At 43.5% G+C, this 13,127-nt stretch overlaps 1 protein-coding gene across 2 annotated transcripts in view; it reads right to left on the reverse strand.

Annotated features, from left to right (window-relative positions):
• Window positions 1–12,543, reverse strand: part of nup210 (nucleoporin 210) — a 29,434-nt gene extending 16,891 nt beyond the window's left edge. Inside the window, exons 1-18 of one of the 2 annotated variants that reach the window (XM_025004475.2) lie at window positions 12,000–12,542; window positions 10,249–10,388; window positions 8,367–8,498; window positions 7,776–7,872; window positions 7,380–7,530; window positions 6,780–6,912; window positions 6,399–6,557; window positions 6,184–6,252; window positions 5,997–6,103; window positions 5,645–5,785; window positions 5,376–5,513; window positions 4,971–5,126; window positions 4,576–4,774; window positions 3,112–3,257; window positions 2,659–2,877; window positions 2,371–2,544; window positions 1,328–1,520; window positions 1,087–1,193 (exon numbers count right to left, since the gene is read on the reverse strand). In XM_025004475.2, the coding sequence (XP_024860243.1) occupies window positions 1,087–1,193; window positions 1,328–1,520; window positions 2,371–2,544; window positions 2,659–2,877; window positions 3,112–3,257; window positions 4,576–4,774; window positions 4,971–5,126; window positions 5,376–5,513; window positions 5,645–5,785; window positions 5,997–6,103; window positions 6,184–6,252; window positions 6,399–6,557; window positions 6,780–6,912; window positions 7,380–7,530; window positions 7,776–7,872; window positions 8,367–8,498; window positions 10,249–10,388; window positions 12,000–12,148 (2,610 nt within the window). In that variant the 5' untranslated portion in view covers window positions 12,149–12,542. Of the gene's footprint in view, window positions 1–1,086; window positions 1,194–1,327; window positions 1,521–2,370; window positions 2,545–2,658; window positions 2,878–3,111; window positions 3,258–4,575; window positions 4,775–4,970; window positions 5,127–5,375; window positions 5,514–5,644; window positions 5,786–5,996; window positions 6,104–6,183; window positions 6,253–6,398; window positions 6,558–6,779; window positions 6,913–7,379; window positions 7,531–7,775; window positions 7,873–8,366; window positions 8,499–10,248; window positions 10,389–11,999 lie in introns of both variants that reach the window. The other variant, XM_017409742.3, reaches the window with a different exon arrangement.
• Window positions 12,544–13,127: the final 584 nt, after the last annotated feature.

The following is a 13,127-nucleotide window of genomic DNA, read 5'->3' on the forward strand; positions in this document are numbered from 1 at the left end:
CAATTTAGATTTGTGTAAAAGGAAGTCCACAAAGACATCATCTAGCGATACTGGTATCCAAAATATTATTCCTAATCCACCTTTAAATCGAAGTATTCTAACACTTATGTCTTCAGTAATAATCCTTTTAATGCCGTTCACCAGCTTTCTCTGCTGGCTGCCGTAGCGCCGGACAATCCCTTCGTATAACGTGAAGCTTGGTGGATTCTCCATTTTAAAAAGGAGGGCTGGAACTCCCAATGAAATCACTCCAGACCAAAAGAAATCGAGTTTTCAAACCAGCACTCTCGTAAACAAAAGTATAAATCACCAAATTTCAACAACCTACGTCTCATTTTGAAGCGTCTGAGATGGAGAATCTGAAAATAATAATCCTCATCACGTGTAATGTTTTATGATTCTATTGCTGAACTTTGTCTAAATTTCACCCCAAGTTTTTAAAAGATGAAGCAGAGTGCTTGGCCTTCTGCCTGTGAAAGAACAGGTGGAGCCAGAGCAGTAAAGCCTAAAGGAAACCTCAGCGGGTGAACTCTCCTGTGACGGGCTCGAGAAGCTTAATATAAAAGCCCTCTGGTCACATGCACACATCTGCAATGCTGAGCAGGCAATCAGAAGGATCTCTCTTATTAACGGACTCAACATTGATTCATCAAGTTAAATAATACAACGCGTTGAATAGACTGGGGAAAAAGGAAAAATTCAATAAAAATCAATAAAACTTTATGGGGTCCGACAAGGTCGAATGGTATTATAAATGAACAGCCACAGATTTTCACTGCGGCACAATGAGTCCAATGGCCAGATCAAGATTTTGGTTTTTAAAATAGGAACTTATGCTGATACTTTAACCTCCTAGGAGCCAGACTCTTGCATGGCATGCATTTTTAATTTCTCTTTGCTGTTTGGGCTGACGGGGACATGATGTGAACAGAGGAATGCCAAGCAGAAGGAAAGTGTCCACATATGTGGACGCCAGGTCCTTGGAGCTTAGATGATGTTTCATTCAACTGCTTTTGGTTTCTATTAGAAAGGAACAAAAAAGGCTGGTTTGCATAATTTGGAAGCTGCACCACTGGTTTAACTTACCGGACTGGGAACTTTGGCTGCTGCGAGATGTAGAACCTGATATCCAAGAGCTGTCACCGTGATGGCAGCTATACCCGTCTGCTGGTGGACAAGAACGGTCTGACGGCCTGCCACAGACAAAACCCCACCAACTCAAACTTTAGAATAAACTACACACTAACAGAGATCATATTCAGCTTTCTTTTTATATTGAGAGCTAACCACCCGGTCCATTAATTAGACAAATCTATACGGTGATTACCATGGAGTTTCATCTGTTTGTGGTTATCTTCTAATGGTTGAAGCTCCATAGGCATGCTGGGCTCGATGCTGGCCAGGGACGGCTTCGAGGATTCCCAAAACATGCTCAGAGAGCTGAAGTTGTCAAACTTTCTTCCTTGTTGATCAAAAGCGGCCAAATCCAAAATGGGGTTACGATAATTTGAAACGGGCACCTTGGTGGGGGTAAAAAAAAAAAAGATAAATAAAAATACAAAGTTATTTTGATTTCTAACATTTCAATAAAGAAAGCACAGCTGCTTAGTTTTTATTAACATGGTAACTAAAAGAAAAAGGCAGATTTAAATAAATTACTTGTCTCCTGTCCTAAACCCGTCTCCTAATGTTGGTTGTGCTTCTTTGTGAAATGATGTTAGTTTAACCGTAAACCTTGTTGTTCCTCAAACACCAAAATGACTTTTGCTCATTAAATTTACCAACAGCAGCAAAGGTTGATAACAGAGAGTAAAACAAACACCACAATAACAATACCGTATTTTCCGGACTATAAGGTTGTAATGTTTTAGTACGACTTTGGTTAAACTACAAAGCCGCACCGCTCGCAGCAGTAAGGCTCAGTTAGTCGCGCACGGCACAAAGAGCGATGAAGGCGTTTCTACTTGAAGCTTATGTCGGTGCAGTATCCTTCCGTGAGTTTTGAGCCGTTTGATTATCTTTGTGATCTCTCTCAGAGGGATCATATAAATGTTGATACAGGCGAACCAGTTCTGCTGGAGCGCTGAAATTGTCTATTTCAAATGGAGCGTGGTGCGCAAGGTCCACGCCAAGTTACAAAAATTGGGAGGTGCACAATGATGCACCTTATAGTCCGGTGTCATATATATATATATATATATATATATATATATATATATATATATATATATATATATATATATATATATATATATATATATATGACAAAAGTTCAAAAATGGACCGTTCATTGACAGTGCGTCTTATAATCCAGTGAGTCCTACAGTGTGGAAAATACGGTGTCTATCATCAAAAATGAAGCTCGCTCACCACTTGTTTGTTCTGCTGGAGCAGCGGGCAGGTCAGGTCCAGCTGTGGGCTCGTATAGACTGGAACCAGAGTGAGGCGGGACGGAGGTGCGCACACGAACTTGACCACAGCCGGCTCCACGGCAGGAAATGGGTTGGTCACGCTGGCCTTGTTCCCCACCGTCACCTCGAGCACCTGAGGGAGAGCACAGCGTCGACTGAGATGACAGGAACATGCAACAACGAAGAATTATCTTATCGTTCGATTAGACGCGCATTACTTCAAGATACAAGAGAATAAACAACCGACCTGCTCCCCCAGGGCCCGGCAGGTCGCTCTGAGCCAGTGGTGATTGTAGTTGTGAGATGAAGGACCAGTCAGAGTAAGACTCAGGCTGGACTCGTCCTCAGCTCGTGAAGTACAGAAGAACTTTGAAGGCTCTAAAACCCAGGGCCGCGGTCCACCCTCAAACAACATGTCTTTAGAGGACCCCAGAGTGACCACGGCCACGGACACGGGATCAACTGCCTGGGAAAACAACGACATTTAACGTACAGGTTCAGACATTAACAGGTAGACACTGTCAGAAAGACACACTTTTAAAAAAGGTCAGATTATCGAGGCTTACGTTGCTAAATTCTTTAAAAGAAGATTAGAACTGGGAGGCTCGGGAAGTATTCATTATGAACAGAGGAGGCAAAACATCCTGGTCGAATGTTCATCATTAGTAAATTCCTGAAAGGGTAAGAGCTCAGGACTCACTCTGAGAGGAAGGTATGCAGCAATGGTGATCTTGGCACTGAGGTGAACGTTGCCATGAGTGTAGCTGACAGTAAGCACCGTGTACCCGGGAGCCAGGGCCTTGGCTCGGACTCCACTGCAGTGGTTCTGGCCCGGAGCCAGCCTCCCTGGTCAAAACCAAAGAGAGAGAAATAATTCAAAACGACAACGTACGAGCACAAACAATGCTCAGAGACAGCTACTGATCGACTGGACTTAAACCGTACCAAGGTACAGAGAAATCTTATTCTTCTTAAAAAACAAACAAACAAATGAATGAGATATATTTTGCAAATAGAACTTTTGAAAGAAAACTTATTAAAGCCAAGACAACTTAATATACCTCAAAGAAAGAATTAGGTCCATATTTAAAGAATTAACTTGCAACATTTTCCAGGCTTTTATATAAGTGAACGACAAGCATTACCAGTATTAAAAAAAAAACATTTATTTATCGTGATTATTTCTTCTCATTGTAAAAACATCTAGAGCTGAGCTAATTGTGTTCCTTTATTTGGGCTTCACGGGGGACACTGAACACCAAATTATAATTGTTTAAAGTTTCTGTCCTTCATAAGATCCAAAGCCATTTAAGCACCAAGTCTGAAAACAAACTATAAAGTTGACATAGCTCCTGTTAATCCATGTATTTTCTGTCGTTTGTTTCCCACTCCATCACAAGGTCACTTAAGAGTCAAATGATACAAACGTTCACCCTCTCACCCTCACCCTGGGCTAATTTTAGAGCCACCAATTAACCCAACGTGCATGTTTTTGGTTTTGTGCACAGGGTGTTGCATGTTCACTTTAGTATGAGCCGGGGTGAAAGAATATTTAAAACTCATTCTTTTTATTGTTTTGCCCTCGCAAGGAAGCAACCAACCAACGTCTGGTCAGACATACAGAGAAGTAACTTACAAATAAATTGTGAAATGGCAAACACACCACTCACAATTTATCACCTCATACCAGAACAGCTGTTCATAAATAATTACTGCAGTTGTCAGTGATTAATGTTTCACTTGGCAACAAGCTAATTAGGCCCTCACCAACGCAGTGACTGAGCAGCTCATTCTTTAAGAGAAATGACTGACAATGCCAAGGTTCATCCGCCTCGGGTTGTCGAACAGTGGATCGAGGAGAAAAAACGTCTTTTTTTCCCCCACCCGTAGAGTCCAGACCTTAACCCCGCTGGGATCATGTTTGGGATGAGCTGAAGGAGAATTTACACGGAAGCTGACTCCCTCATCACAAATACAAGATCTTGACAAAACTTTATGCAGCTCCTGGTGTAAATAAATATTTAGAATGGTGACTTTTATATATTCATTTTGGGACTAGACAGTGTACATGGCAGCTTTGTTTTAGAGGTTCCTATGTGATTTTTTTGCTGCTTTGGTAAAAAGGATCACAGTTTGACCAAGTCAGATCACCGGGACTACTTACCGTCTAGTAACTCAAAGACGCCGTGGTTCTCCTGCTCAACCAGCAGGTCAAAGTGGGAGCAGTCGCTTAACATGACCCGCTCTCTCTCCAGCTCCTCCAGCAAGCCGAAAATCCTGAGGGGCAGGTCCAGAACCAGGCCCAACCTGGCCTCTACTGGGCAAGGAGCAAAGTCCATGGCCACAGGCTCCACGACATACACCTAGGAGTTAAAACAAAAAGGATTAAAAATAATCACTCATAGAAAAGCCATAGTGGAGCCATGTGCTCAGCACGGTTCAACCATCCGTCAAAGTAACTACTCTCCGTCGGGCTTTGTTAAAACTAGGAAATAAGGTGGAGGACATGCTCTCTAACTGTCTCCATAAATTCAGTTTTAGCTCTTCACGTCCACTCACCTTCATTTGACCAAAGTGTAGAGGGTTACGTAGATCGTGAGCATTAATCACGGTGACGCCGATGTCGCTGACTGTGGTCATAACTCCTTTCACGGTCACCGTGGCTACAGCTGTATTCGATGAAGACCAGCTGAAATTTCCACTCCCACCTGTTGCCTGCAGTTAGCAACAAGAAAATAAATAAATAAATAAGGGGGGGTCTGTCACTTTCAAATAAAACGATAACTCGTATTTGGTTTCACTTTTAAATCTAGTACTAAACCAACTTATTTACAGCTGTTTGTTTTTTTTTAAAATAACTAATAAAAACTCAGACTCAAAAGGTACAATTCCATAAAGTGTTAAAAAAAAAAATCAAACCCATTCACGCCATGTCTGAGCCATGTTTGAAAAGGAGTCTTTTACCTTTATCGGGTACTGATAAGCTCCAACTTTGGGTTGCCATGGAAACGTGAGGATGCTGGGAGTGAGAACTATAGGGTTATAAATCTCCACATCCTGCTCATTATGAACTGGGTTGGCCAACACGTGGACCCTTCCTCTCTGAAGCAAAGAAAACAGAACACAGGGAATGATGGTGTTCTCTCCGGTGAAGTGGGAGAAAAGGTGAAGGGGGGGTTAAAACTGATGATGCTTCATCTCAACCGAGCTGGAAAGGGGGGGTGACGACTCACTTCGTCCTGAACAGCTCTCAGGGTAGCGTCGATGAGAGTCAGGCCATCTTTGAGAGCCCTGACGTGGTGATACGACCCGTTCCGAGAGGACTCCAGGATCTCGAAATACTCCACGGGGAAAACTGTGTCGATGCGGATATTCTGCGGAATCAACGTAAGCCACGCTCAGTTCTGGTAAACGTTACCGGCAGCCACAAGGTCCAGGTGCGTCAACACGACAGAAGAAGCACTTTGCCACCTTTATAATCGTTATTATTTTGCACATTACATTCGCAGAGAATATGTGATGAAAGTGGTTCTAATCGAAGCACAATGACTTCAAACCAAGTGATTTTTACTGGGATGCACTCACATCAGAGAGAAAAATTTTGTTGCTGGATTTATCGAACACTTCAATGAGAATATCGTACACTCTGCCTGTTTCAAGAACCCAGCTGTCTCCTGGATGAATTTTAAAACCTAAAGAAAGAAAGAAAAGTAGGTCAGCAAAATCTTTAAACATTAAAATATTTATTGTGTCGAAGGAGACAGTCGCAAACCTAGGTAGGCTGGTTCAACAACGAACAGCGTGCTGTTGGGCAGGCGAGACACTCCTTGCATCCGAAGGCCTTGAAAAGATGCTGCTGAGGAAAAACTGACTCGTGGACGCTTGAAGGCTCTAAACTCAGCTGGTTTAATAGATCCAAGAGACAAATCCCCACACACTCTGAGCCCAAACGTGATAGATAAACAGATTGAGCTACAGTAAGGATACTCTTATGATCCAGCACCACATTGATGTGTCCCAGTTGGACAGCTGTGACTGTGGAGGTGCCGTGATCCAGACTGGCCACGGCGACATCCGGGTTTCCGTTCGGGCCAACCACACTGTTCTGGAGGTGGAGCTCGTACTGATCACAAGGCATAGACAGCTCTGGATTCGAACAAAGAAAGAAAAAAAAATGTTTGCATAAGAGCTGACATTTCTGCACCACACGGTGATGTGAAACAAAAAGAAACAGAGCACAGCTGCTCCCACTCAGCGGTGACATCAGTGACACAAAACTTTTCACTTCACTTTTTGCAGCTTTACAGACGCATGAGACTAATATCTGTGGCTGCAGGTAAAACAGAAGAGTTTTAGAGCAGGCCAGACCTGTGATCGTGCCCTGTCTTATCTTGAGGACCCTGTATCTGATGGAGGTTCCTGCCAGCAGGTAGACATCATGAGCGGGGCTCAGCAGGATGTTCTCTAAGATGAGCAGCCTCACCTCGGCAGCGCCCACATCCTGTGGCGTGAACACCATGGTTACAGAACAACAAAGCTTCAGTTTCCCGCCTTAACGAACCAAAGCAATCTGGTTACAAGGTTCAGAGACACATCTAAACACAGGCATATATATAGAAACACATCTAACTTTGATTTTATTTAGTCATTTTGTCATGAAACTTAGTTTTCTTTACTTAGTTTAACTTTTCTTTTTGCTACAACTTTAGTAGCTTGTTTTCTTTTTTAATATTCACAGATAAAAAGCTTAGTTGGATAAAAAGAAATGCCAATTTTAATCTTTTTGATGAGACTGATGTTAACTAAAATGACACTGTTGCTTTTATATCACACAAACTCTACAATTTGCTATTTTTTAATTTGCATCTCAGGCGATGAGGGTCTCCGTCAAACTAAACTCAAGCAGCTTCAATGCTAAGTCACAAAATGTAGACATTAATCTCCAAAACGGTTGCATTTAGAGTTTACCTTGTACAGCGGTTCTTGTATTTTGGCCTTGAGCTTAGCGTGCCCCGTTTTCAGTCCCGACACCAGAATAATGTCGCCCTGTTTCCCAACCCGCTCCATTTCTGATATGTATCCGGGAGGCGTGTATGTGGATTCGGAAAATTTAAGCACCCTTGAGGAGAGAAAGAGACGCAGGAAAACACATTTGACACTAAACTCGGTACGGCCTCTTGCACCTGCCTTCAAGCAAGTACGACTTCCAAATCCATCAAAAGTAAACGAAATAAACATAAAAATAAAGCCGCGCACCCATTAACCAGCAGGCTCGTTCTATAAACTGTTTATGGTGGCATATGGCGGCTTGTTTCACAGATTCTGACAGAGGCTGAGAGGAGTGTTAATGAAGGAAAGGCTTACCGTAATGAGTTGTAAGAGTCAGTGAATCCGTTCACATCCACGTCTTTCACTAAGGTCCAGTCGAACACAAGACCTGCGAGGGTACTGAAGGTGTTTCCTACAACCAAAAACACGAGGAATTTGCGATGCAATTCTTTAAACCCGCAAATTTGAAAACAAAATTCACCACTGCCCTAGAAGACTTGGTCAGGACCACACAACCTTAGTCCCTGAGATCGGACTGCATTCCTGCAGCAGCACAATCTCAAATGTATTCTTACATCTAAGCTAACAAAACAAACCACCTCACTAGAGCCATCATCGGAAAGAGTCGGGCTGCAGCTACACCTCATTAAACTGAATGCGGTTGTCCTAAATGGAGCTAGTCACACAGAACAAACACCTTAGAGTGGCGGCCGGCGAGAGGGGGAGAAGAAAAGGCTGCCCAGAGCCTGAATTTATTAAAAAAACAACAACGTTGGCCCCTTGTTATCGGAAAAACTGAGTTATTACACCTTATTTGTAAATTACAGCCAAACTCGTTTACTTATTTATGACACCAGTAGCCTTCAATTAGGGGGCTGGCACGTGAGGATGGAGCCAGCATCTCACCTTCAGAGTCCAGTGCGTGAATTTTAAGTGCCAGCGGAGAGTCCTCGAGATGCAGCTCTCTGGTGGTGGAGACTATCTGGATGTCGCTGATGATGTCCACGATAGCGTCGCAACGCAGGACCTGTCCTGTGACTGCAAAAGGGAGGGGGGAAAAAAAGCACACTTTTTCAGAGATAAATAGAAACATCCAGGGGGAGAGTGATAGGTTTAAGACTTATTTTCCCTCCGAGCCGAATATTCTATCAGTCAATTCAAATGCTGTGGCTTTTCTGGTCTGTTAGGAGATTAATGCACGAGTGACAGATCATGTAAAACAGCTGGGCTGAATTAGATCGCAGTCAAAGTCAGCGACTGTGGTCTGAACAGACCGATGTGATTTCTTTTACCTCCCCACCCCGCACACAGTCCCTCACGATAAACGTGAAAGCGCCATGTGCGCCGGCTTTCCGATTCCAAAGCAAATACGACTCCCTGTTTTTCTTTCTTTCAAAACGCTGCACGGGCGGCATTTTTAAAAGGGGAGGAAAAAAAAAGAGGAACTGAAATGAAACGCATTGTGCAACAGAATGATCATTTTTTTATTAAACAGACCAGACTCGTCTCTAGTTTTATTATTACTTCATATTTTAAACCCGAAGCATCCACTGCCATGTCCACAGGAAGAGGACACCTCCAGACATTAAGACACTACATCTGGCACCAAATGGACTTTAAGACAAACTGAAGTTGCTGCTAATAATTAGATAAGCAGGTAACTGGGTGGGAGACAATCTGTGTTACTGACAGCCAGCTCACTGACAGCCAGCTCAAATAAATGTTAGAAAAAGGATCATTCATTAACACCAAGAGCGCATTTATATGCCGAGACTTCTGTCAAAACGCTGGCAGCCCGATAGAGAAATATTTCTCTGCTTAAACAAGCTCCCTTGCCTAATTGATGTGACTTGTGTATAACCTTGGGTGCTCGAGGTTATTAAACATTCATGAAGCATTTGGACCTTAATCATAAGGTTTCCTAAACTACTGGGCCTCCAGAATAATAACTAGGGAGCAACTAATTCTCAGCACACGGAAATGCAAACATAAAAAAAGCGAATATATTAAAAGAATGAGACTGCGGGATAGTAAACAAGATAAATGAAACTAAGACACCCAACTTCCTTCGTCTGCATCTTGTATGAGAACTATCCTTTATTTCAGTGGCAAACATTCTGGCAAAAAGCCCATTTGGGTTTGGCTTTAACTTCATTTGATGCCAGGTTGTTAAATCCTCCATTCTCTGACCTGTAAGTCTTACTAATTCCTTTAAAATTCACCCTTAACTTTGTTACACAAGAGAATTTAGTCAAATCCTTATCTCTCCAATTCTGTAGATTCTTGTCCTAAAAATGGATATTTTTGTGTTCAATGATTCCCAATTCGCACTAGTTCTTTGCAAAAAATTTTGGTTTTGTCATTTAACGTCATTTCTCATGTGATTCATTAGTTAAATTTCTACCATTTTACATCGTATGGTTTCAGAAAATGTTAATAAATTTACCCATTCTGTGTTGTTAATGTAGAAATAAATGGTACCTTATTGAAAGAGCCCCTCTTTTTGATTAGTCTGAGACTGAAATATACATCAATGTTTAGTCTGATAGGAAACGGTACCCCCTTTAACAAGAGAAAAATAAAATTCCCTTGCCAGCACGGTCCATATGTTCCCGTTTTATAAAAACACACGCTGCATCCTTGTTCACACGTCTATAAATCTGCTGTTTCACACACTGATGATACGCCACCCAAAAACACCAGAAGTGATGATCTTTGGCAGCAATTGAGCGCGCCTGAACTCTGTGCGTTTTTAACTCGATGACTGAAAGGGGACTGTTGTATTTACCGACGTCTTCGGCTAAAATGATGCTGGTCAGCCTGGAGGGCTGGGTGGAGAGAGCCTGCAGAACAGCGCTGCGAGAGCAGCCTCTGGCGCCGTCCTCATCCACAGGCTGGATGCTCGCCACTTCAGGTCTGGTGGAGGACCTGGAGGACAAAGGAAGGTAGAAGTTACGGACCATAAGCTGTAACAACGGCATCATTTCACCTGGTGTTTAGGCCAGAGATAGACCGATGAATCAGCTGATTTTGGTAACAAGATGGCCTTTATTTTTCCTCGCAGTTTCTGAATATGAAATCTTACTAAATGGATACGCGGAACATGTTTTAATACTTGTGATGTACACATTAAAACGTACTAACTGTACGACTAAATGTGGAAGAACAACTTAAAGAACGAGCACTAACAGTAAAAGTATGGCCCGGTCCCAATACTCGCACTTCCACCCTCGTGTCCTTCAAATACAAGTTCATGTGTCCCAATTCCCCAGAGTGCTCTTTAGCCCCGCCCCCTTTGTGTACTACATCCGCCCTTCAATTAAGCCCGCATCCAGGCAGACTTCAGCGAAGCATTTACCCACAATTCTTTGCTGCATGTGATGTTTTGATTTTTTTTAAATTATCTTTATTGACAATGAAAGGGTTTTGAATTAAACGGCGGATATATGGCGGTGGTGTCAGAACAAGCTGTGTCTGTCACGAAAAAAGCAGTTTTTAAATGTAAAGTATTGAAATAATTCTTGTTTCACTCTGCTGTACAGGTGTGAATAGGCTACTATCAAACTTTGCTCTGTATTCAACAAGTCAGAACAAAACGTATTTGAGCAGCCAAATATCTCCTGCAATGACTTTGAAAAGTAAAAATACCTAAACTGCGCTTTTAAAATCGTTCTGGCACCTTCTTAAAATACCAAAACAGTGACCGGTCCCGCCATGTTGGATGTCACAGTTACGACGCAGAGGCGCAAGTTGAAGGCGCAACCTCTACTGTCCCAATTCTCCAATGTCTGCATGCTTGTAACCTGCGCATACGAACCCTTCTGTGTACTTGACTGAGTACACGCTTATAGAGGGGCGTGGGGGTAGTCTAAGTTGCTCCCATTTAAATTTACAACTAGGAACTCAGAAATTACCATTTCCCAGTACTAATGGAGCGCACCAATAACTCAACTAAGCAGCTGCTACATTTGGCTCACTGAAGCCCACAGCTGAGCGTGAATGCTCTTCTTCGAGTTGTTTTAGGCTACCTACCTATTAAACATTTATTTACATGAAGCAGTTCTTATATGTTGCAAACTGAAAAATAAACAAATAAAAAAATCGGTGTTGTGTATCAGCCATCGGCTGTCTCGATGTCTGAAAAAAATTCATCATTGGCCTCAGGTGAACTCGTCGGTCGACCTCTGGTTTAAGGTATAAAACTTCATCCTTTTTAAACTCCTGGCTGAGCTGCAGGACTTTATTTAGGAAGCAATAAAATAAACTTTATTAAAAGCCATATATGTGCACACATGTGAGGAGTGTTATTTTAACTACAAACAGCTTTGTTTTGATGCAGGAACTGAATGTTTCCCTGGTTAAAACTGGGGAAAGCAGAGAAATTAGCTTCCTTTTTGATAAAACAGTAACTTCTCCTCGGCTCTGGGTGTTTAATTTCTCCTAAAATAAATGAAACACGAGCCCTCCGTCCCCGGTCCACGTCCAGGTAACCCGACCTGATGAAGACTCGGGTCCAGACCTTCCTCGGGTCCCACTCACCATCTGTAGCAGCCCTCCGTGGTCTCCAGGGTGAAGTTGATCCTCGTGCTCCTCGCGAGCGGCAGCAGCACCTTGGGGATGTTCAGCTTGGACGAGCCGCCGACCTGGACGACGGCCGCCGCTAACAGCAGCAGGAGCTTCAGCGTCATGTTCCGGGTCGAAACAAAAAATACAATAAAAAATAAAAACACACCGGGTCTCCCTCAGCAGCTCGGCCGCCTCTGTCTCATCGGGTTCGCGGTTCTACTTCGTGTAGCCTCAAGCTAACATTACCGGAGTGGAGCACGCGCCGTCTTCCTGCCCAGTTTCAGTTTGACTCGAGCCGCATGATGGCACAGAGAACCGGCGCAAACTCTTCTTCTTTGGTTTGCGCGCGCTTTTTCTTTTTTTTCTGAATGATATCCGGTCCTGAACGTGGGGGCGACTGCGCTTCGAGAATCACCGCCGCGCGTCCGGGCGAGCAGCGAGCACACCGCAGCAGAAAATACGCGTGTTTCGTACGGTACCCGCCATTAGCGACCATTTGACTTCCAGCGAGCGTGCCGGGGGAGTAAACGTCACAGCCGGGAGGGGAGGGAGGAGCGGCTGTTCTTAAAGGGACAGTGCTGATTTTAGGAGTTCGAATAAAAGCGACTGGGCTGTTGAATTGGTCTTGGTCTGACCCCTCACCTGAGGCCAGTTGGGGCTGATGCCCCAGACAACATAGCCCCCAGGGTCACGGGGTCACCCAAACCCCCTCCACCATGTTAAGGTGGCGATTCTACGGATTCAAAACCTTACATCAGGATACCTCACCCGGAAAATGGTAAATGACTTGCATTTGTGTAGCGCTTTATCTAGTCCAAGGACCCCAAAGCGCTTCACACTACAATCATTCACATATTCATACACTGATGGTGGCAGGGGTGAAAATTAGCACCCGCCACCGGCCAAATGCGGGTAAATATTTGAAGTGGCGGGTGAATTTGATCAACACACACGCCACTGTGGCGGGTTGGCAATTTGAATAGAAAAGGTGTTATTTGTCCTCTTGACATATAGGGGGCAGTAATGTGCTCGAGTTGCTGCTGTTACCATAGACATAATAGAATTCTGTGTCTCTTCTATTATGTCTATGGCTGTTACGTC

This window comes from Kryptolebias marmoratus, linkage group LG8 (genome assembly GCF_001649575.2).
Source record: "Kryptolebias marmoratus isolate JLee-2015 linkage group LG8, ASM164957v2, whole genome shotgun sequence".
Lineage (NCBI taxonomy): Eukaryota > Metazoa > Chordata > Actinopteri > Cyprinodontiformes > Rivulidae > Kryptolebias > Kryptolebias marmoratus.